At 39.4% G+C, this 25,001-nt stretch overlaps 1 protein-coding gene and 2 pseudogenes across 2 annotated transcripts in view; all 3 read left to right on the forward strand.

Annotated features, from left to right (window-relative positions):
• WDHD1 (WD repeat and HMG-box DNA binding protein 1) overlaps positions 1–25,001 on the forward strand; it is an 84,009-nt gene that overhangs the window by 12,299 nt on the left and 46,709 nt on the right. For both annotated transcript variants that reach the window (XM_023231029.2, XM_023231038.2), the window contains exons 3-11: positions 2,871–2,982; positions 6,236–6,387; positions 7,980–8,091; positions 8,330–8,380; positions 9,308–9,403; positions 14,623–14,715; positions 16,303–16,409; positions 16,647–16,788; positions 21,145–21,352. In XM_023231029.2, coding sequence (XP_023086797.1) covers positions 2,871–2,982; positions 6,236–6,387; positions 7,980–8,091; positions 8,330–8,380; positions 9,308–9,403; positions 14,623–14,715; positions 16,303–16,409; positions 16,647–16,788; positions 21,145–21,352 — 1,073 coding nt within the window. The remainder of the gene's footprint in view (positions 1–2,870; positions 2,983–6,235; positions 6,388–7,979; positions 8,092–8,329; positions 8,381–9,307; positions 9,404–14,622; positions 14,716–16,302; positions 16,410–16,646; positions 16,789–21,144; positions 21,353–25,001) is intronic.
• LOC111555161 lies at positions 10,972–11,841 on the forward strand (annotated as a pseudogene).
• On the forward strand, positions 15,680–16,057 carry LOC111555172 (annotated as a pseudogene).

Genomic DNA, 25,001 nt, shown 5'->3' on the forward strand with positions numbered 1-25,001 from the left:
TGGAGCTGCCTCCTTCTGCTTGCTTGTGGGGAGGTGTGGAGGGAGAGGCATGGGCGGGAACCAGGGCTGTGCACTGCGCTCAGGGGCCTGCGTGAGTTCTGGCTGGCACGGCCCCGGCCTGGGTCTCACACATGGCATGGCCGGCCGGAGCCGCCGGCCCAGGGCAGTGAGGGGCTTAGCACCCGGGCCAGCAGTTGGGGAGGTTGCGCCGGGGTCCCCCAGCACTGTTGGCGTGCATGCAGCGTGCTAGAATTGTCTCCGGGCCTCAACCGCCTTCCCGTGGGACAGGGCTCGGGACCTGCAGCCTGCCATGTCGGAGCCCCCCATCCATGGAGGGCTCCAGCTCCGCCCGACTCTCCCTGACGGGTTCCGCCCCCTGCTGCTTGGCGCCCGGTCCCATTGACCGCCCAAGGGCTGAGGATTGCAGGCGCGGCTTGGGTCTGGCGGGCAGCTCCGCCTGCAGCCCCAGTGCAGGATCCACTAGGAGAAGCCAGCTGGGCTCCTCAGTCTAGTGGGGACTTGGAGAACTCTTATGTCTAGCTAAGGAATTGTAAATATACCAATCAGCACTCTGTGTCTAGCTCAGGGTTTGTAAATACACCAATCAGCACTCTGTCTAGCTCAAGGTTTGTAAATACACCAATTGGTACTCTGTATCTAGCTAACCTAGTGGGGAGTTGGAGAACTTTTCCGTCTAGCACTCTGTGTCTAGCTCAAGGATTGTAAACGCACCAGTCAGCACTCTGTGTCTAGCTCAGGGTTTGTATATACACCTATCAGTACTCTGCCTCTGGCTCAAGGTTTGTAAATACACCAATTGGTACTCTGTATCTAGCTAATCTAGTGGGGACTTGGAGAACTTTTCCTTTTAGCACTCTGTCTAGCTCAAGGATTGTAAATGCACCAATCAACACTGTCAAAACAGACCAATCAGCTCTCTGTAAAATAGACCAGTCAGCTCTCGGTAAAATGGACCAATCAGCAGGATGGGGGTGGGGTCAGATAAGGGAATAAAAGCAGGTTGCCAGCGCCAACAGTGGCAACCAGCTCCGATTGCCTTCCACGTTTTGGAGGTTCTGTTGTTGCGCTCTTTGCAATAGCTGTTGCTGCTGGTCAGTGTTTTGATCCATGCTGCTTTTAAGAGCTGTAACACTCACCGTGAAGGTCTGCAGTTTCACTCCTGACAGTGGGACCAGGAACCCACCAGAAGGAAGAAGCTCCAGACATATCTGAACGTCTGAAAGAACAAACTCCGGACACACCATCTTTAAAAACTAACACCATGAGGGTCTGCGGTTTCATTCTTGAAGTCAGCGAGACCAAGAACCAACTAATTCCTGGACGCAATATGTTTTAAAGTGAAAATTTCTGAACAAATGCCAGGCCGATTGGACAGATAAACCGTGAGCATCCCAGGCAAAATGAGACTTGTGGTCCTCCTATCTACTCCCTATAGAAGGGAGCCCAACCACCTTACTCTGGCATTAAGGTTATTCTAAATAGGTGACCTAGACTTCATTTTCCTTTTCCTTTCCTGGCTTGTGTGCTCCAGGTAAACTTCCCCGTGCTGTATTAACTATATTTTGGTTCGTGTGATTTTCTCTGGAACTGCCCTTGTCACCAGTCTTGGCATATCTAGGCCTACTTGTTCTTTGACTTCCCAGTGTAAATACCATCTTTCTTATGAACCTTTTTGATTTTCCCAGGTGATGATTAATCTTTTCCTTTGGAACATCCACAACTCTTTATATAGTTTTTTTTTTTTGCTATATGTTATTTTTCTGTTTTATTACATAAGTTATATTTTGTTTTTATTTGCTTTTTTGTATATAGATAGATAGGGCACATACTAAATGAGTAAAAGCATTTGAAAGATGAGAAGTTTAAAATAAGATAGATACAGATGGCTATTTGGATAGTTGAGCTCACACATCTATTCATTTACTAATTCAACAAACATTTATTAAGGTTTCTGTCGGAGACTGTTTCATGCTAGGGATACAATGGTGGGCAAGGAAGATACGGTCACTATTGTTGCAGAGGTTATATACCCATTTTTCTTACATTCTTACAAATAAATGATTTTAAGCTGGCCAAGCATGGTGACTCATGTCGGTAATCCCTTGACTTCGAGAGGTCAAGGCAGGCATATCCCTTGAGCCCGGGAGCTCGAGACCAGCCTGGGCAATGTAGGGAGACCCTGTCTCTACAAAAAATAAACAAATTAACCAGGCATGATGGCATGCGCCTGTAGTCCCAGCTACTTGGGGAGCTGAGGTGGGTTGATGGCTTGAGCCCGGGAGGCGGAGGGTGTAGAGAGCTGTAATCGTGCTGCTGCCTAGGCAACAGAATGAGACTCGGCCTCAAAATTTTATAATTTTATGCCAAAGAAGAACTAGAGTATTAAACTCATTTTGTTTTATAGAAGAAAATTAGCACTTTATTTTTAAGGTTATGTGTATGAGAAAAAATACTGGCTAATGTCTTCCTTTTATGAAAAAGTGGTAAATACAGAGGTAGCATTCCAAAAAACTAATATGTATGAAACTAGGTGACTTTTTTTTTTCCTTTGAGAGTCTTACTGTGTTGCCCAGGCTGGAGTGCAGTGGTGCCATCATGGTTCACTGCAGCCTTGACCTCCCAGGCTCAAGTGATCTTCCCACTGCAGCCTCCCAAGTAGCTGGTACTACAGGTACACGTAACCATGCCTAGCTGATTTTTAAATTTATTATAGAGATTCTCTGTATTTTCGAGGCTAGTCTCGAACTCCTGGCCTCAAGCAATCCTCCCACCTTGTATTCCCAAAGTGCTAGCGTTACAGGCATGAGACACCATGCCCGATGACTTTAATTTGTGTCTTTTCTTCACAGTTTTATTGTGACTTGTGGAAGTGATGGTGATGTGAGGATTTGGGAAGACTTGGATGATGATGATCCTAAGTTCATTAATGTTGGAGAAAAGGCATATTCATGTGCTTTGAAGGTAGTAAAAACAGTTATATCGATTGATATGAAATGATACTGGCATGTAATTTTTATGCATGAGTGAAAAAATATTTTTGAATATAGATATACCTTGTTTATCTCATGAAATAATATTTTTAAATGCATGATAATGCCATAACTTGCCCTGCCAATTTTTTTTTGAGGGATGTGAAAAAAATATTTTTGAATATAGATATACCTTTGCTTTTTTTATCTCATGAAATAATATTTTTAAATGCATGATAATGCCATAACTTGCCCCACCAATTTTTTTTTTGAAATGGGATCTTGCCATGTTGCTCAGACTGGTCTCAAACTCCTGGGCTCAAGCAATCCTCCCAGTTGAGCCTCCCAGGTAGCTAGGACTGTAGGTGCATGCCACCATGCCTAACCACCCCAAAATTGTAAAGGTAAACTCTGAGTGGTTTATTAAAAGAGATTAATGGACATGAATGGTGAACCAATTAAAATAAGTGCAGGAAAATACTACTTTTAGGAATGGTTTAAATGTTCCCTTTTTTCCTTTAAGGGAAAACTCAGTGGTGTTTTTAGCTCACTGCTGTGGTTTGAATGCGTTCCCCCAAAAGCATGTGTTGGAAACTTAATCCCCAACATAACAGTGGTGGGAGGTGGGGTCTACTGAGAAGTATTGAGACCATGAGGGCTCTGGCCTCATGATTGGATTGATGCCACTATCTCAGGAGTGGGTTCATCATAAAAGGGTGAGTTTGATCCTCTTGCTCTCCCTCTTGCCCTCTTTTTACTCTTCCAAGATGGAATGATGCAATAAGAAGACCCTTGCCAGATGCCAACCCCTCAATCTTGTAGTGTCCAGCCTTCAGAATCAAGAAACAATAAATTTCTGTTCATTATAAATTACCCAGTCCGTGGTATTCTTATAGCAGTACAGAACAGACGAAAACACTTACTGATTCAGATAACTTAAGGAATTGTTCTAGAAAAGGGAATGTTTCATTAACTTTCCCAATATATATTCATATATGTTTCTGATGTTTTGTGTAAGGCAAATATAGGAATGAGATGTAGGTTACTTGGAGAATGAAGACTTATTCAGAAGGACTTTGGCAATTAAGTATCTATAAACCCCTAAGCTTTTTATTCATGATGACTTTTAATTTGAGTGTATTGTGTTTAGGTAGAAAAATCTTTCCACAGAATTCATATTTTTTGCAAACCCAGGCGCATTTAAGGTAGATAAGATGGTGTTTAGATATTCTTTTTAAAATGATCATATATAATTGGAAAATACATTCCCAGAAGAAAAAACATAAATGACCAACATACATTAAATATAAGCTAAATCTTACTAGTAAGCAAAGAAGTGCAAATTTTAAAATTAGATTTTTTTCCCCCATAAAATTGGCAAGGACCAAAAATATTGCTAATCCCAGTAATAGTGAGGGCTTTGAGAAGTAAATATTATCACACACAGTGGCTGGATATATAAGTGAGAAACTTTTTTTTTTAGAGCAAATTGATACCATATATTAAAATTAGAATGCACACAGTCATTTTTGGCTATTTTCAAGTTTATGTGGAAAAGGATATTAGTAAAAGCACAATTCATAATAATAGCAAACGTTACAAACAATTGAAGGGTCTTTCAATTGAGAAGTTATTTTATAAATTTTGGTAGAGCCATATGGAATACTATGCAGCCACTATAAAAATAGGGTATCTCTATTTATTTTCATCTGAAAAGATATTTATAATAAGTTGAAAATAAGTTTACAATAAGTCAAAAAAGAATGAGATTCAGAACAGTTAATATAGTGTAGTCTTATGTTTGTTAAAATAAATAAATACATATATATATACACACACACGAATATAACAAAATTAAGAAGACTTAACCCCAAAATGTTAATGGAGATTACTTCATAAAATAAGGAACTCACCCTCTGCTCAGGATACTTTTTTTTTTGTTTTTTGAGACGAGTCTCCGCTCTGTCGCCCAGGCTGAAGTGCAGTGGCAGATCTTGGCTCACTGCAAGCTCCGCCTCCCAGGTTCACGTCATTCTCCTGCCTCAGTCTCCCAAGTAGCTGGGACTACAGGCGCCCGCCACCATGTCCCGCTAATTTTTTGTATTTTTAGTAGAGATGGGGTTTCACTGTGTTACCCAGGATGGTCTTAATCCCCTGACCTCGTGATCCACCTGCCTCGGCCTCAGGATTACAGGCATGAGCCACCATGCCCAACCCTTTTTTTTTTTTTTTTTGAGACGGAGTTTCACGCTTGTTGCCTAGGCTGGAATACAATGGTGTGGTATCAGCTTACTGCAACCACCACCTCCCGGGTTTGCAGCCTCCCTAACAGCTGGGTGCCCACCACCATGCCTGGCTAATTTTTTTGTAATTTTAGTAGAGACGGGATTTCACCATGTTGGCTAGACTGGTCTCAAACTCCTGACCTCACGTGATCCACCCGCCTCAGCCTCCCAAAGTGCTGGGATTACAGGTGTAAACCACCACACCCAGCTCCAATACTTTCATATTGTCATTTTTTTTTCTGATCAGTGAATATATATTAGTTTACTAAGGCTGCTGTAACAAATTGCCACAAATTTGGTGGCTTAAAACAACAGAAAATTATATCACAGTTCAGAAGGCAGGAAGTCTGAAATTAAGGTGTTGTCATGATTGGCTCTTCCCAAGGCTCTGAGGGAGAATATGTTCCATTCCTGTCTTCTGGGTTCTGGTGGTCTGGCAATTCTTAACATTCCTTGCCTTGTAGGTATATCACTCCAGTCTCTGGCATGGATTCTGCATTTAGGCTTTACTCTAAAAAGACATGTAATGATTTTGTTGTGGAAACCTAGGGCAGTGACTATTGTGGCCATGCATTCTGATGCCTTCTGATTTTGAGACTAGCTCTGTTTTCTCTGAAAAGCTCTCTCGAGTCTCCTTCATTTTTTTAACACTTAGGATCCATAGAAGTACTATTTAAATATTTTTCTTACCAGAATAAAAGAAAAATTAGAGGCTAAAAGATTGGTTGCTGAAGGTGGAATTAATTTTTCTAAAGCTAGCAAATTTTTCTTGCTAATGCACATTCCAGCAAAGTTGTATATTTAGTGATAGTTTTTCTCTTGATATGAACTACATTTTTAAGGTTTTTTGTTGTTGTTGTTGTTTTTTTTTTTTTTTTTTGCCGCATTTTTATCTATGGAGAGACTCCCGGTCATTTGGATTTGTTTTGCTAATGTTTCTTACCTTAATTTTTCTTTTAGAATGGAAAATTGGTCACTGCAGTTTCTAATAATACTATTCAAGTCCACACATTTCCTGAAGGCGTTCCAGATGGTATATTGACTCGCTTCACTACAAATGCAAACCATGTGGTCTTTAATGGGGATGGTGCTAAAATTGCTGCTGGATCTAGGTAAGGCTCTGACATCAGAAAAGGAAATAATGTTAGAACAAAAGGCCTTGTTTATTTGTTTCAGGGTAATGTTTTCAGGACTGTGACTTAATTTTTTGTTGTTTGTTGTTTCCTCATATATTCTTTTATCTAGTAAAGGTTTTTGAGGACAAACTTGGGCTTCTTTTTGAATTGAAGCATGTTGCTTTGGACAGGTGTGGTGACTCACGCCTGTAATCCCAGCACTTTGGGAGGCCAAGGTGGGCAGATCACCTGAGCTCAGCAGTTCAAGACTAGCCTGACCAACATGGCAAAACCCTGTCTCTACTAATACAAAAAATTAGCTGGGTGTGGTGACGGGTGCCTGTAATCCCAGCTACTCAGGAAGCTGAGACAGGAGAATCACTTGAACCCAAGAGGCAGAGGTTGCAGTGGGCCAAGATGGTGCCACTGCACTCCAGCTTAGGCGACAGAATAAGACACTGTCCCCACCCCAAAAAAAAAGAAAGAAAAGAAATGTACTGCTCTGCAGATGGCCTATTTGATAATACTGAAAGCATAGCTCGATTCAAAATTTTAAAAAATTATTGTAGAGCTTGCGTGGTGACTCATGCCTGTAATGCCAGCCTTTCGGGAGGCCAAGGCGGGCAGATCACCTGAGGTCAGGAGTTCAAGACCAGCCTGGCCAACACAGTGAAGCCTCTTCTCTATTAAAAATACAAAAATGAGCTGGGCGTGGTAGCGGGCACCTGTAATCCTAGCTACTTGGGAGACTGAGGCAGGAGCATTGCTTGAACCTGGGAGACAGAGGTTGCAGTGAGTTGAGATCACGCCATTGCACTCCAGCCTGGGTGACGAGTGAAACTCCATCTCAAAAAAAAAAAAAAATTATTTTAATTAGAACTTGGACTGTATAGTCAGAATATTTTGGAGTTTCTCTTGATGCTTCTTTGTCATAGGAAAACAATATAATTGGTTGAATTGCCGAGGTGAAGTGAAAGGTATAGTACTTTTAAAAATGGTTGTAGCTATAATTAGATTAGCAAATAATAGAAGTTTAAGATGTAAAAAGAAGCCATTTAGGAAGTGTTTGTATTTTAGCATAATGGGAAATCTTGACTTGTGTTTTCAGCATATTTATAGAGCAAAACTAAAAGGTAAGTCATTAAATTTGGGGACCAAATTTTATAAGCTGCTATAAAGAAATTACAGCATTTACTCTTGTGATTTTGAAATACTTGGAAAGGTGTGGTGGCTCATGCCTGTAATCTTAGCACTTTGGGAGGCTGAGGTGGGCAGATCACGAGGTAGGGAGTTCAAGACCAGCCTGACCAACGTGGTGGAACCCTGTCTCTATTTAAAATACAAAAATTAGCTGGGCGTGGTAATGTGCACCTGTAATCCCAGCTACTTGGGAGGCTGAGGCAGGAGAATCGCTTGAACCCAGGAGGTAGAGGTTGTAATTGAGATCGCACCACTGCACTCCAGCCTGGGTGACAGAGCAAGACTCCATCTCAAAAAAAAAAGAAGAAGAAGAAATATTTGGATCATAGCTTTTAGGAGAGGCCTTTGTATTAGCATTTATTCATTTGCGTTACTCTTTTTGTTCTTAGTGATTTTCTGGTCAAAATTGTGGATGTGATGGATAGCAGCCAACAGAAAACATTTCGAGGACATGATGCCCCTGTTTTAAGTCTTTCCTTTGATCCTAAGGACATCTTTCTGGTAATTCTTTTTTCCTTCTCTTTTTGTGTTTTTCCTGAATATGTGTAAAAATATATTTCCTACTATCTAAACAATTTTCTGCTAACTCTAACTTTTCAACCTTTGTTTTATTCAGGAAGAGAGTTAGCAGGAAATTTCACCCAGTTGATAAAAGGGCTTTTTGATTTAATTAATTGAACCACTTTCCGTGTGGTATTATGGCTATGACTATAGAGAAATGTGTTGTTTATTCCTGCAGGCATCAGCTAGTTGTGATGGATCTGTCAGAGTGTGGCAAATTTCAGATCAGGTAAACTCAGCAATTTAAATTTAAAGTTTTTTGCCCATTTCTGTAATAAATTGTTATATGTCATATTACTGGGCCAAATTAATAATTGCTTTTCTTTAGAGTTTTCTTTGGTACCATTAAATACTTTTTGTGATCGAAGTCCACAGTAATCTAGTGCCAAAGTAAATTGCATTTGTACCTAATCACAGGGGAATGATAATCTTATATTTAACTTTCTAAGTTTTGTAAATGAAGGGAATAAATTCAGTTATTTTATATTTGTAACGTAATGACCATGCGTTGGGCCTTGGGTTAGACAGTTGGGGATAAAAAATTATGGGTCACACTTGATTTGGAGAGTCACATGTACAATTTGTTCAAATGCAGCCTAATAAAGGTTTTAAAGGAGGTACGAAATGAGGTGTTCTCCACATTGACAGAGGGAACAGTTAAGTCTTCCCAAAACAATCAGAGACGGCTTGGGATTTCTAGGGAGAATATGAATGTAATTGACTAGAGAAATATCCTCCACAAATATGCCTTAATATCCACAGTTCCTTCCCTTCATTCTTGAGCTATTTAAAAGAAACGACTTTGACATTTTAACATTTTATAGTAGACCTTTGAATTTTTTTTTTTTTTTGTAGTCATTCTAAGAATTTCACATATTGGGGTTTTGTGTATGTGTGTATGATTATTCAATAAGTATATCATTTGTTTATTCTGCACAGAAAGTACTCTAGTTATTTAAGATTTGTACTTTTCATATCTTTGAAGGACTTAAAGCAGTTTAGGTATATCAGGTGTTATTATAATTAAGGTACATTAAGTTGCATTTTTCTGAGATATATATTGATTTGAAGAAACGTTTAAATATATTCAGTTCTGCATATATTTTGGGGGGGAATTTTCATAAAGGGAAAGACATTTTCTTTTTTTACCAATTAGACATGTGCTATTAGTTGGCCACTGCTACAAAAATGCAACGATGTGATAAATGCAAAATCCATCTGCAGACTTGCTTGGCAGCCAAAAAGTGGGAAGGTAAGAGATTCTTATTTTTATTTTTATTTTTTATTAGAAACAGAGTCTTACTCTGTCGCCCATGCTCGTGCAGTGGCGTGATCTCGGTTCACTGCAACCTCTGCCTCCCAGGTTCTAGCAGTTCTCCTGCCTCAGCCTCCCAAGTAGCTGGGATTACAGGCGCAAGCTAATTTTTTGTATTTTTAGTAGAGAGGAGGTTTCATCGTGTTGCCCAGGCTGGTCTCGAACTCCTGAGCTCAGGCAGTCCACTCGCCTTGGCCTCCCCAAGTGCTAGGATTACAGGCATGAGCCACCGTGCCCAGCATGATTCTTATTTTTTAACCTTTGTTTTAGTCAGTCCTTTTCAACTTTGAATGTAAAAATAGTTTTTTTAATTGTCACTTTTTAAAAATTTGGATTATAAATTTTAGAGTACCAAGCCAAATAATTAGTATTGAAATGCTTTAAGAAACATTTGAACTTTATCAAGATTCATTTTAAAGTATAAATTTTGCATGAATGAATGAATTTTATATTTTTCTTCACATTCATGCTTAATGGAACAACTCTGGAGACAGTTTTATTATGTCCACTCTCACCGTTAGTACCTAACATTTTGGAGGTACTAACTGATACAGTTAGACAACAGAAAGATGTGAGAAATTTGAAAGGAAGAAAGAGAATGTTCATTATTTGCAAATGAAATGTTTGTATATGAGTAAATCCCAAGAAAATCAACTGGGGAAGAAAATCATTACCAATAATAAGAAAATTTAGTAAGGTAACTGGAAGCAAAATTGTTTGTATACAGGATTGTTATACAAATACAGGATTGTTATCCTGTATACAAACAATAGCCATTTAGAAAGTACGTAGGAAGAACAATGCATTTACTGTTAAATTGAAAAAGATACAGTAACAGGTTAAATATACAAGAAATGTGAAAGATCTATATAAAGAAAATTTTAACATGCTACCAAGAGAAGTAAAAGAAGACTTGGATAAATAGAAACATATATTCTTAGAAAGGAATTTTTGATATAAATAAAGATGTCAGTTTTTCCCTAAATTAATCTATAGTTTTGATAACATTCACATATAAAATACCAGGCTATGTGTGGTGGCTCATGCCTGTAATCCCAGCACTTTGGGAAGCTGAGGCGGGAGGACCGCTTGAGGTCAGGAGTTTGACACCAGCCTGGGCAACACAGTGAGACCTTATCTCCACAAAAAAGTGAAGATTAGCCAGTGTGGTGGCATATTCCTGTAGTCCCATCTACTTGGGAGACTGAGGCAGGAGGATCACTTGAGCCCAGGAGATTAAGGCTGCAGTAGGCTATGATCTTGTCACTGTACTCCATTCTGGGCAATGGAGCAAAACCCTGTCTCAAAAATAAAATATCTTATCTGAAGGCTCTTAGAAAAATAAAATAAAATAAAATAAAATAAAATAAAAGTACCAATAAGATGTCTGGGAGGACCAAATTGAGCTGATTCTAAAGCCCATGTGGGCTTTCCACGCTACCCAGAGAAGGGTCCATATGATGATGTTCTGGATTCCCATCGTAATTTAAAGGGAAATTTTCACAATGTCTAGAACCCTCGATGTCCTGCAAATGAAGGAGGAGGATGTCCTTAAGTTCCTTGCAGCAGGAACCCACTTAGGTAGCACCAGCTTTGTCTTCCAGATGGAACAGTACATCTATAAAAGGAAAAGTGACGGCATCTACATCATAAATCTGAAGAGGACCTGGGAGAAGCTTCTGCTGGGAGCTTGTGCCATTGTTGCTGTTGAAAACCCTGCCGACGTCAGTCTCATATCATACAGGAATACTGGCCAGAGGGCCATGCTAAAGTTTGCTGCTGCCACTGGAGTCACTCCAATTGCTGGCTGCTTCACTCCTGGAACTTTCACTAACCATATCCAGGCAGTCTTTTAGGAGCCACAGCTTCTTATAGTGACTAATCCCAGGGCTGAATACCAGCCTCTCACAGAGGCAACTTATGTTAACCTACCTACCACTGCTCTGTGTCAGACAGATTTTCCTCTGTGCTATGTGGACACTACCATTCCATGCAACAGCAAGGGAGCTCACTCAGTGGGATTGATGTGGTGGATGCCGATCCAGGAAGTTCGCATGCATGGCACCATTTCCTGTGGGAGGTCATGCCTGATCTCTACTTCTATAGAGTTCCCAAAGAGATTGAAAAAGAAGAGCAGGCTGCTGCTAAAAAGACTGGGACCCAGGAGGAATTTCAGGGTGAATGGACTGCTCCAACTCCTGAGTTTGGTACTCCTCAACCTGAGGTTGCAGACTGGTCTGAAGGTGTGCAGGTGCCCTCTGTGCTTATTTAGCAATTTCCTCCTGAAAACTGGTGTGCTCAGCCTGCCACGGAAGACTGGTTTGTGGCTCCCCACTGCTCAGACCACTGAATGCATAGGAACAACCACTGAGTGATCTTAAGCTGTTCTTGCACAGGCTCTGAAGCAACATGGAAATAAGGTTGATGGAAAATAAACATTGGGTCGGGTTTGATGGCTCATGCCTATAATCCCAGCACTTTGGGAGGCTGAGGCAGGTGGATCACTTGAGGCCACAAGTTAAAGACCAGCGTGGGCAACATGGCGAAACCCTGTCTCTACTAAAAATACAGAAATTAGCTGGGCGTGGTGGCACACACCTGTAATCCCAGCTACTTGGGAGTCTTAGGCATAAGAACTGCTTGAACTCGGGAGGCGGAAGTTGCAGTGAGATGAGATTGCAGTACTGCACTCTAGCCCAGGTGACAGAGCAAGACTCTATCTCAAAAAAGAAAATAAACATTGGTTTCTTAAAAAAATGAGAAAATCCATGTGGAAAATGAAAAGTTTTGAAAAAGAAAAGTGTTGCGAATAATCTAATTCAATCAGATAATAAAACAAAGTTATGAGAATTAAAAGTTTGCTATTGAGTTATGAATAGACACATACCTGTTAGAGATAAATAGACCCAAATGTATATGGAAAGTTAGTGTATATAAAGGTAGAGAAAAGGAGATTTAGCAAACGTATTAGCACAAGGATATGAATACCAGGAAGTGGGAATCTTTGAGGACCATCTTGGAAGCTTTCTTCCACATGATGAGTCTATATATAGGTATTTACTATATTATTATTTCAACTTTTCTATTCTTTTGAAATTTTTCAGAAAATAAAGTAGATCATATAAAAAGTAAATAATTTTGCATGATACAAAATATTATAGTCACAGTACAAATGACAAACCGGGGAAGAAAGTTTGAAACAATAAAACACAGCTAATTTCCATAGTATGCAAAGTATTCTTACAAATCAATAAAAACCCATTAGAAAGATAAGCAAAGACATGAGCAGACTGTGTACATAAAAAATATACAGTTGGTGGCCGGGCATAGTGGCTCACGCCTATAATCTCAGCACTTTGGGAGACTGAGGTGTGTGCATCACCTGAGGTCAGGAGTTCGAGACCAGCCTGACCAATGTGACAAAACCCTGCCTCTACTGAAAATACAAAAATTAGCCAGGCGTGGTGGTGCACACCTGTAGTCCCAGCTACTCGGGAGGCTGAGGCAGGAGAATTGCTTGAACCTGGGAGACAGAGGTTGCAGTGATCTGAGATGGCACTACTACTCTCCAGCCTGGGCCATATATATATATATACATATATATATATATATATACACACACACACATATATAGTTTGTTTTTCTTTCTTTTGTAGATGTACACACACACACACAATTGGCTTTTAAAATTATTTTTTCTTTCCTTTTTTTGAGACATGGTCTCACTCTATTGCCCAGGCTGGAATGCAGTGGCATGATCATGATTCACTGCAACCTCTGCCTCCTGGACTCAGTTACATCCTCCCACCTCAGTCCCCTACCCGAGTAGCTGGGACTAGAGGCACGCACCCACAATGGCTGGCTAATTTTTTTATTTTTTGTAGAGACAGGGTCTCATTATGTTACTCAGCCTGGTCTCAAACTCCTGAGCTCAAGTGATCTGCCTGTCTCAGCCTCCCAAAGTACTGAGACTATAGGCCTGAGCTACCACACCTAGTCCATGTGAACTTTTAACAATGTACATTCTAGATGAAGTGATAATTGAGGTCAAGGAAATGTAGTGTGTATTTTTTTCTTTGCTTGCAAAAAAATCAAATTGAAAATTATTTAAAATAAAGATTTTATTATATATTACTAATTGTTTTTTGGATAATCATGGAATGAATACAGTTTTTTCTACTAATCAGTTTCTTTAGAAGAATGCATAAGAAGATATATTTCTTGTTTTTCAAGATATTTGAAGGATTCTGTCTTTATTTTCCTCCAACAAATGGGAGGAATTTTTAAGTTAGAAGGGCCTAGATTCCTTAAGAAATAGTATTGAAGGTCAGGTACGGTGTGTCACGCTGTAATCTCAACACTTTGGGAGGCTGAGGCAGGAGGATCACTAGAGGCCAGAGTTCAGTACCAGCTTGAGCAACAGAGCAAGACCCCATCTCTACAAAAAGAAAAAAAACAGGAAAAAAATTAGTTGGGCTGTAGTCCTAGCTATTTGGGAGACTAAAGCAGGAGGATCCTTTGACCTCAGGAGTTTGAGGCTCAGTGAATTATAATCACACCACTGCACTCCAGCCTGGGTGACAGAGCAAGACTGTCTCTTGGAGGGGAAAAAAGTAATCGTATTAAAAATACTAGTAATTACAAGTTCTCCATTTTTTGGTGGGGGAAAAAAGTAATCGTATTAAAAGTACTAGTAATTACAAGTTCTCCATTTTTTGGTGGGGGGAAAAAAGTAATCTTATTAAAAGTACTGGTACTTACAAGTTCTCCATTTGTTGGTGCAAGCAATAGAGTGATCACCTTTATTTTTTTCTCTTTCCATGACAAATTATCACCTATTTTTTGCTTATTGAAATTTTAAGTAATGTTCTGAGTTTCATTAGTTGCCAGTTAAAATATAGTTTTGTGCCTGGCACAGTGGTGTATGCCTGTAGTCCCAGCTACTTAGGAGGCTGAGCCAGGAAGATCCCTTGAACCCAGGAGTTGGAGATCAACGTGGGCAACACAGCGAGACACCGTCTCTTAAAAACAGAAACAATAAAAACGAATTTGCTTTTATGTCTTGTAAATTTATCTGAATGAATTTTGTGCCTTTTTCCATCTTCAAATTCAGTTTAATGTAAACTTTTGTTTAAGTTGTTTCTCTTTTCTAATAGTTACTGGCAATTCCTGTGGAAAAATCTGTTAAGCTATATAGAAGAGAAACTTGGAGTCATCAATTTGATCTTTCAGATAATTTCATCTCTCAGGTAGGTTTTATAAAGTGACACTTTCAGTGGGCTATAAGGAGCAGTTAATGCATAGTTTGCCTGAATACAGTTGCAGTTTAATATTATTGAAATGGAAAACAACTCCTGGCTGTTGTATGTGGTCCATCTTCTAACAACTCATCCTTTCTTCATTTAATCATAACTGGATACGAAATAGGTCTTTATTATAAGAAGTCAAATTTAACCCTTGCATAGTATTAGCACAAGTTACCCTAAAGTTATCAGTAGTTAGCCTTTATTGTTAAGTGAGTTTCACTGAGACTTGTGATCATGGACTCTGAAATTTTAGAGCAAGAAAGGTTGTTGGTCTGTTTTCTCTTTTTCTTACGTGCACAGATATTTACAGTTAAGGAAATGTAAGCCCAGTAGGTCATCAATGGCTTTCACCTACTAGTTTTCTTCATCTTGGTTGTGAATGCTAAGAGAATGTCTTGAATTGTCTCTCTTTCTAGGATAATAACATTTTTTAGGTTTTAGGTTTTGCTTTGAAAATTGTGCCAATGGCTGGACACAGTGGCTCATGCCTGTAATCCCAGCACTTTGAGAGACTGAGGTAGGAGGATTGCTTGAGGCCAGGAATCCGAAACCAACCTGGGCAACAAAACAAGACTCCATTTCTACAAAAAAATACTAAAAAACTAGCCAGGTGTAGTGGTGCATGCCTGTAGTCCTAGCTACCTGGGAGGCCGAGGCAGGAGGATCACTTGAGCTTAAGAGTTGGAAGTTGCAGTGAATAATGATGGTGCCACTGCCACTGCACTGCACCCTCAGTGACAGAGCAAGACCCTGACTCTAAAAATAAAATAAAATTGTTCCAGTATAACTTTTTCATGATAAAGTAATAGCTGATAGTGATACTTGAATATTATTGAAAAATAAGGTTAGAAAATAAGCAAACTCCACAATACCTCGTGCTCTTCCTTTCCAACTTGGACCTGGCAGAATGGCTCCCTCAAGGAAGGGTGGCGAGAAGAAAAGGGGCCATTCTGCCATCAACGAGGTGGTGACCCAAGAATACGCCATCAGCATTCACAAGCTCATCCATGGAGTGGGCTTCAAGAAGTGTGCCCCTTGGGCACTCAAAGAGATTCGGAAATTTGCCATGAAGGAGTTGGGAACTCCAGATGTGTGCGTTGATACTAGGCTCAACAAAGCTGTCTGGGCCAAAGGAATAAGGAATGTCCCATACCGAATCCCTGTGCGGCTGTCCAGAAAACATAATGAGGATGAAGATTGACCAAATAAGCTCTATACTTTGGTTACCTGTGTACCTGTTACCACTTTCAAAAATCTACAGACAGTCAGTGTGGATGAGAACTAATCGCTGATAGTCAAATACATCAAAGTTATAAAATTGAAAAAAAAAATAAGCAAACTTTGTCTTGTCATTTGTGTATCAAATATAATTAGAAATAATATAGAACAGGGATATAAACATTTGAATTTGGTTGATTGCTCTCCAAAATCTTGAAAAAAAAATGTAAAGAAAATTGAATTTGGTAATAAAATGAGTATTTAGTTTGAAATTTTACAAAATCATTATTTATTAACTGTTTTTCTTTACAGACCCTCAATATAGTAACCTGGTCTCCCTGTGGGCAATATTTAGCTGCAGGTAGTATTAATGGTCTAATTATAGTTTGGAATGTGGAAACCAAAGACTGCATGGAAAGGTATGATTTAGTATATCTTTTGTCTCTTCTTTGCTCATCTTTATTAGTTTTGTATTTGTTTTATTTCGAAACATTTCAAATTTGCCATCAGATTGTCAGAATGAAAATATAATTAAATTTATATTATTTATAAATTATTGTCAAAAGTCATGTAATCTTTACTAAAATTTACCTAAAGAAATGTACAGTTTATATTTTTCTTGACAATATTTTTAGAAACTACTTTTTAATTTTTAGGGTGAAACATGAGAAAGGTTATACAATTTGTGGTCTGGCATGGCATCCTACTTGTGGTCGAATATCATATACTGATGCAGAAGGAAATCTAGGGCTTCTAGAGAATGTTTGTGACCCCAGTGGAAAGACATCAAGCAGTAAGGTAAAAAGAAGTATGGTACAACGGTTTCTCCAAAATGTTTCTGTGATCATATGGATTTGGAAGACACCACAAACTGCCTTACTTTCTTGGAAAATTACTTTTCATGTTACTGTAGTAGATTCTGAGTAGTAATCTGTAGTAAGAAAACTTCTTACTTGTTCAACCCAATGTCTCCCAAGTGTATTTTACTAAGAAACTTTTTTCTCTCCATATAATGCCTTTCCAAGGAATACCTTTCATTAAATACTATTTTGTATCAGATCTCAGTTTGGCCTGCAAACTATATCTACTCTGAATTAGCCTTAACTCTTAGAACTACCCATACACCTCCTCTGCTTAGCCAAACAGCTTTACTGAGCAACTTTAAACAGGCACCTTGTTTTATACCTTCTTGCTTTTGTTCATTATTCACCCTGCCTGGCAGATGTACCTATTCATATTCAAGTCTTAGTTTAGACTTCTGATTACAGATTTCAGACTTAATACATGCCTTTATATCTGTCCCTCCTGAAACCCCCACAAAAACTATACTAAAGGCTTTTCTTGAATGCATAATCCCATAAGGTTTAAGAAGACAGTTGAAGGGATGATTATAAAAATAATTTTGAGCCCTGCTGCAGTGGCTCACACCTGTAATCTCAACACTTTGGGAGGATAGCTTGAGCCCAGGAGTTTGAGATCAGCCTGGACAACATGGTGGGACCCCATCTCTACAAAAAATAAAAATTAGGCAAGTATGGTGGTGTGTGCCTGTAGTCTTATGCTCCTACTCAGGAGGCTGAAGTGGGAGGATCACTAGAGCTTAGGAGGTTGAGGCTACAGCGAGCCGTGATTATGCCACTGCACTCCAGTGTGGATGGCAGTGAGACCCCATCTAAAAAATAAAAATTAAAAAATGGAGGCTAGAGAATAGAAGGATGATTGGAAACTCACTTCAACTTCTCAAAAAGTTGAATTCTAAAACTAGTTTCTGGAAGCTGAGGTGCTACTCAGTTTGCCTCACTGAATCCCCAGAGATTCAGAATTTGGTAGCACTAGGTACTTCTAAAAGTGGGGCAGAAAACAGGAGAGGTGATTTAATAAGCAAGTAGAGTCCTCTAGTTTCAACATCTGTGTTCAAAGCTGAGTACCTGCCCTCCCCTGTCTTCACATGCATTCTGGCAGAATGTGGGAGATTTTTTTTTTATAAAAGATGAAATAGACTGTCCTTTGTCTAGGGACACTGGTTACAGTTGAATGGTCTTGGGTAAGGGGGAAATACTGTACTGAAAACAGAGGATTAAATGAAAGATAAGATACTTGAGTATTGAAATGACCATCTCACGTCTACTAGGTTCCCAGAACATTGTCAGCCAGTTATGCGTTTCAGGCAGGAGATTGGGAAAATCATCTTTGGCAAATTTGTCTTAAGAGAAAAGATGTAAAGAGAGAGTTTCTTAACTCCAGGGAAAACAAAAAGCTGTAAAAGAAAGGAGAAGTGATCATAATATACTATGTTAAAAGATAGGAATAATGCCAACCACTTGGGGTTATTGGGAGGCTTAAGTGAATTACGTATGGTTAGAACAGTGTCTAGCACACTTCATAAGTTTGACGTACTTTATAAGTGTTGGCTATTATTTTTATCATTCAGCTATGAATAACATTTGCATGATCTTACTAACCTAAATACTGTATATTGATTGAACCACAAGGAGGATATATCTATCTCTATTGGGAGAATTGGGGTCGGAGAATAGTGTACATGCAAGCATGGCAGTTGGGGTGGTTGTGAAAGGGTACCAAATCCTCATCTTCCATAGATAGAAGTTAATAGGATCTATTAAACACAGTGATTAAAAGTGAAAAAAAAAATTCTGCTAGAATATGATTTACAAGTATGGAAGAAGTAGCAAAGAAACAACTAAAAGAGCTGGAAAGATTTATTCTGTAGAGAAGTAAGTTGGGGCTGCGGAGAGGGCTGTTTTCATGGCACACCTTGTAAAACTGCTCAACTAATATATATGCATGTGTAACATTGGTAAAAACAAAAAGTGAATTGAGAAAAAAATTTTTGGCTGGGGGCGGTAGCTCATAGCTGTAATCCCAGCACTTTGGGAGGCCGAGGCCGTTGGATCACCTGAGGTCAGGAGTTTAAGACCAGCCTAGCCAACATGACGAAACCCCGACTCTACTAAAAATACAAAAATTAGCTGGGCTGATTTCACACCTCTGAACATTTTATCGCCTTCATCATAAATATGAGGCACAGTCCCCCATTAAAAAAATTTTGTTTCTTTGAAACAGAGTCTCTCTCTGTTGCCCAGGCTGGAGTGCAATGGCGGCTCCCTGCAACCTCCACCTCCTGGGTTCAAGCGATTCTCCTGCCTCAGCCTCCCAAGTAGGTAGGATAACAGGCACCTGCCACCACGCTCTGCTAATTTTTTGTATTTTTAGTAGAGATGGGGTTTCACCATGTTGGCCAGGCTGGTCTTGAATTCCTGACCTCAGGTGATCCACTTACCTCGGCCTCCCAAAGTGCTAGGATTACAGGCATGGGCCACTACGCCTGACCTCCCCGTTTTTTTTAATAAGAAAATCTAAAAACAGTTTTTTATCAACTTGAGTACGTAAACTTTTAGGACTATAAATGGATTGGTTAAATATTTTCTTATAGCACTTAGTTATTAATTTACTTATATCAAGTATTTTTCAATTTATGGATTTAGAAACACTTTTTCATCTCATTTTATTAAACATCAGTTTTCAGAGCACAATTATGTTTACTTCCATTTAAAAGGTTTATGAGGGTCTGGGTATGGTGGATCACGCCTATAATTCCAGCACTTTTGGAGGCCGAGGTGGATTTATCACCTGAGGTCAGGAGTTCAAGAACAGCCTGGCGCACATGGTGAAACCCCATCTCTACAGAAAATACAAAACTTAGCCAGGTGTGGTTGTGTAGGCCTGTAATCCTAGATACTCAGGAGGATGAGGCAGGAGACTCACTTGAACCTGGGAGACGGAGTTAGCAGTTAGCCAAGATCATGCCACTGCACTCCAGCCTAGGTGACAGAGTGAGACTCTGTGTCAAAAAAGAAAAAAAAGGCCAGGCGTAGTGGCTCATGCCTGTAATCCCAGCACTTTGGGAAGCCAAGGCGGGCAGATCACAAGGTCAAGAGATCGAGACCATCCTGGCCAACATGGTGAAACCCCATCTCTACTAAAAATACAAAAATTAGCTGGACGTGGTGGCACGCACCTGTAGTCCCAGCTACTTGGGAAACTGAAGCAGGAGAATAGCTTGAACCCAGGAGGCGGAGGTTGCAGTAAGCCAAGATCGTACCACTGCACTCCAGCCTGGCGACAGAGCGAGGCTCCACTCTGTCAATAAATAAATAAATGAAAATAAAAGGTTTATGATGTAATACTTTTTAATCTCTTAATGGTGTTCTCATTAGACTTTTATACCAAACTATAAATTTACTTTGGCTTAACATTTGTACAGTTTTTATTCATCCTATAGGAGTAACTTGAGATCTTTGCAGTGTATCTGCTTACCATTTCACTTTTTAAAGTGATCTAAAAATTTGTTTATTTTGAGACAGGGTCTCACTCTGTCACTCATGCTGGAGTGCAGTGGTGAGATCATGGCTCACTGTAGCCTCGACCTTCCAGGCTCAGGTGATCCTCCCACCTCAGCCTCCCAGGTAGCTGGGACTGTAGACCCATGTCACCATGCCTGGCTAATTTTTTGTGGAGATGAGGTTTCATCATGTTGTCCAGGCTGGTCTTGGACTCCTGGGCTCAAGCCATCCACGTGCTTCGGCTTCCCAAAGTGCTGAGATTACAGGTGTGAACCACCATGCTGGGGCTTTATGTAGAATTTCTTTGCCTTCTTTGTTTTTCTATTAGTTCTATCACTTTATTTTTATAAGTATCAAAACACTAACTTTAACTGAGATAATATAAAGAAAATGTATCTTATGCAGTATCTTGTTCAAAATAAAAGTAAATGAGAGCGTGTCTTACAATATGAGAGACTTTATAGGAACTTTATCATATTAATGTGACTTCTGGAGAATGGCTTCTGAGGAATAAGATCTTACTTTATATTTTGGCATATACCGTTTTTGTTTACATGTCAGTCCCTATACTCCTATCCCATCCCCAGACTACAAGGCATTTGAAATAAGAACTGGGTCTTATTGTATAAACATAAATATAATTCTTATAAATACATTTACTAATTATTCTTATCTGTTCAGTGAGTTTGCTACTTGGTAGAATTTATAGGTGCATATTAAAAGATTACCTTTTTAGTAATTGAGTTTTTCTAAATCATTCACTTTTATAATTTGTATTAATTTGTTCAAGGTATCTAGCAGAGTGGAAAAGGATTATAATGATCTTTTTGATGGTGATGATATGAGTAATACTGGTGATTTTCTAAATGACAATGCAGTCGAGATCCCTTCTTTTTCAAAAGGGATTATAAATGATGATGAGGATGATGACCTCATGATGGCTTCAGGTCGTCTTAGACAACGAAGTCACATCCTAGAAGATGATGAAAACTCAGTTGGTAAGAATTTGACTTTGTGCATGTGATTATCCTGTTGATTAGTATTTTGGATTTTTTATTAACACTGTTAAAGTCATTATTGAATTTGTAGAATGTAGCTAAAAACGGTGCTTAGAGGAAACTTTATAGCATTAGGACTTTGTTAAAAAAGGTTTCAAATCTATAATCCAAGCTTCTGCTGTGGCAGACTAGAAAAAGAGAAAACTAAACCCCAAGCAAATAGAAGGAAGGAAATAATGCAGAGCAAAATTCAATAAAATTGACAACAGAAAAAGACAACAAACTATAGAGAAAGTCAATGAGACCAAAAGCTGGTTCTTTGAGAAGATCAATAAGGCCGGGCATGGTGGCTCATGCCTATAATCCCAGCACTTTGGGAAGCTGAAATGGGCAGATCACTTGAGGTCAGGAGTTCAAGACCAGCCTGGCCAACATGGTGAAACCCTGTCTCTACAAAAATACAAAAATTAGCTGGGTGTGGTGACACATGCCTGTAATCCCAGCTACTCAGGAGACTGAGGCAAGAGGCTCACTTGAACCCAGGAAGCGGAGGTTGCAGTGAGCCGAGATCGCGTCACTGCATGCCCTCCTGGGCAACAGAGCAAGACACCATCTCAAAAGAAAAGAAAAGATCAATAAAATTAATAAATATCTATCGTGGTTGATCAGTAAAGAGAAGACACAAATTACTAACATAGAGAATGAAAGAGGGGTGGGCCATCACTATAGATCTGTAGATTTGTGCTGTCCAATATGTAGTAGCCACTAGCCACATGTAGCTGTTGAGCACTTGAAATGTGGTTAGTTCAGGCCGGACGCGGTGGCTCAAACCTGTAATCCCAGCACTTTGGGAGGCCGAGACGGGCGGATCACGAGGTCAGGAGATCGAGACCATCCTGGTTAACATGGTGAAACCCCGTCTCTACTAAAAAATACAAAAATCTAGCCGGGCGAGGTGGCGGCGCCTGTAGTCCCAGCTACTCCGGAGGCTGAGGCAGGAGAATGGCGTAAACCCGGGAAGTGGAGCTTGCAGTGAGCTGAGATCCGGCCACTGCACTCCAGCCCCGGCAACAGAGTGAGAATCCGTCTCAAAAAAAAAAAAAAAAGAAATGTGGTTAGTTCAAATTGAGATATGTTATGAGTGCAAGCAGATTTTTTTTTTTTTGGGGGGGTGGAGTCTCTCTCTGTCACCCAGAGTGGAGTGCAGTGGTGTGATTTTGGCTCACTGCAACCTCTGCCTCCGGGATTCAAGTGATTCTTGTGCCTCAGCCTCCTGACTAGCTGGGATTACAGAGCCAACATGCCTGGCTAATTTTTGTATTTTTAGTAGAGATGGGGTTTTACCATGGAGTGCAGCCAGATTTTGAAGACAATATGAAAAAAAGAATGTAAAACTGGGAAATTTTGTATACATAGTACATGTTGAAATGATAATATGTACTTTAAATGCACTATATTATTAAAATTATGGCTATTTTCTTTTTACTTTTTAAACATAGCTATTAGAAAATTTAAAATTACAGCTGTAACTCACATTATATGTCTGTATGGCAGCGCTACTGTTAATATCAAAGGCATAATGGCAATATTATGAATAACTGTGCCCATAAATTTAACAACTTAAATGAAATGGACGAATTTTCTGAAAGACACAAACTACCTCGCTAACTCAAGAAGTAATAGGTAACCTGAATAGTATTGTATCGTTAAAGAAATTGAGATTGTAATTTAAAATCTTTGAATAGAGTGCTTATTGTGACAACTCACATGCTGAAATAACACTTGAACATTATCAAGTAAAATGCCAGTGTGCAGTGCTATGTTGTGCTGTTTAAAGTCATATAGAGTTTATAGAACAACAGTCCTCAAATGTTTTGGTCTCAGTAGCCTTTATACTCTAAAAAATTTTGAGGACCCTTCAGAGGGCATTTATTTATATAGAGTTATGTCTATTGTCATTTACATATTAGAAATTAAAATTCAGAAATTTAAAAATATTTATTCACTTAAAAATAACAATAAACTCACATAAACATGAATAATACTTTTTTATTAAGAACAAAAAAAATTTAGTGAGAAAAGTGGCATTGCAATCTTTGTAATGTCTATCATAGAGGACAGCTGGATTCTCTCATCTACTTCTGGATTAAGTCTATTGCCATACATTGTTTTTGTTTCAAGTGTATGAAGAAAATTTGGCCTCACATAAATATGTAATATGAAAAGAGAAAAGTATTTTAAGAAATCTTTTAATAGCACATTCAACTAATTGTGGATATTCTTTGATGTTGCACCAAGACTCAGAAGATGATCATTTCCTAAAGATTACTTGCAAAATGTAATCTGAAAACTTCAGTGAACTCTTATGGCTCTATTATGTTAAAATTCATTGGTCTGGCTGGGAATGGTGGCTCACACCTGTAATCCCAGCACTTTGCGAGGCCCAGGCAGGAGGATTGCTTGAGGCCAGGAGTTCAAGACCAGCCAGGGCAACATAGTGAGACCTTCTTTCTAGAAAAAACTTTAAAAATTAGCCAGGTGTGGTAGTGTGTGCCTGTAGTCCCACCTACTTGGGAGGCTGAGGTAGGAGGATCTCTCGAGGCTGAGAGGTCAAGGCTGCAGTGAGCCATGATTGCAACAGTGCGCTCTAGGCAGGACAACAGAGCAAGACCCTGTCTCAGAAAAAAATAAAACAAAATAAAAAAATGTATTGGTCTGACTTGAACGTTGAATGGATTTTTTAAAATCATGTTTAATTTTGTAACATGAATTGATAATACTGGTTCACTGAGGTTTATAGATCTTCTTTATTTTGACACTTTTTATTATCTAATATAAAGTATTTGTTTTTGTTTTTAATTATATGTTGTTTTTAATTAATTAATTTTTGTTTTTAGAGATAGCGTCTTGCTCTGTCACCTAGGCTGGAGTGCAGTGGTATGATCATACCTTAGTATAACTTTGAACTCCTGGGGTCAAGCAGTTCTCTCACTCAGCCTTCTGGTAGCTAGGACTACAGATGCATACCACCATGCCCATCGAATTTTTTATTTTTTATAGAGATGGAATCTTGCTTTGTTGCCCAGGCTGGTCTTGAAATTCTGGCCTCAAGTGATCTTTCCTCCCCAGCCTCTGAAAGTGCTGGAATTACAAGCATGAGTCACAGCACCTGCCTATAAATTATATCTGCTAGTGTTGTTACCAATTTCATCAGCAGTTTCTAAGTACTAGAAAGTTGTGAAGCTCACAATGGCAAATAGAAGCTTTCCAATATCTTAATTTTTAATTGAAAGCTCAAATTTCTTTTTTTTATTTTTTGAGAGGGAGTCTTGGCTCTGTCACCCAGGCTAGAAGGCAGTGGCGTGATCTCGGTTCACTGCAACCTCTGTCCCCTGGGTACAAGTGATTCTCCTGCCTCAACCTCCCGACTAGCTGGGATTATAGGTGCCCGCCACCACGCCCGGCTAATTTTTGTATTTTAGTAAAGACAGGGTTTCACTATGTAGGTCAATCTGGTCTCGAACTCCTGACCTCAAGTGATCCACTCTCCTTGGCCTCCCTAAGTGCTAGGATTACAGGCATGAGCCACTGTGCCCAGCTCTTTTTTTTTTTTTTTTTTGAGACAGTGTCCCAGGTTCAAGCGATTCTC

The sequence above is a fragment of the Piliocolobus tephrosceles genome, chromosome 6, assembly GCF_002776525.5.
Source record: "Piliocolobus tephrosceles isolate RC106 chromosome 6, ASM277652v3, whole genome shotgun sequence".
NCBI lineage: Eukaryota > Metazoa > Chordata > Mammalia > Primates > Cercopithecidae > Piliocolobus > Piliocolobus tephrosceles.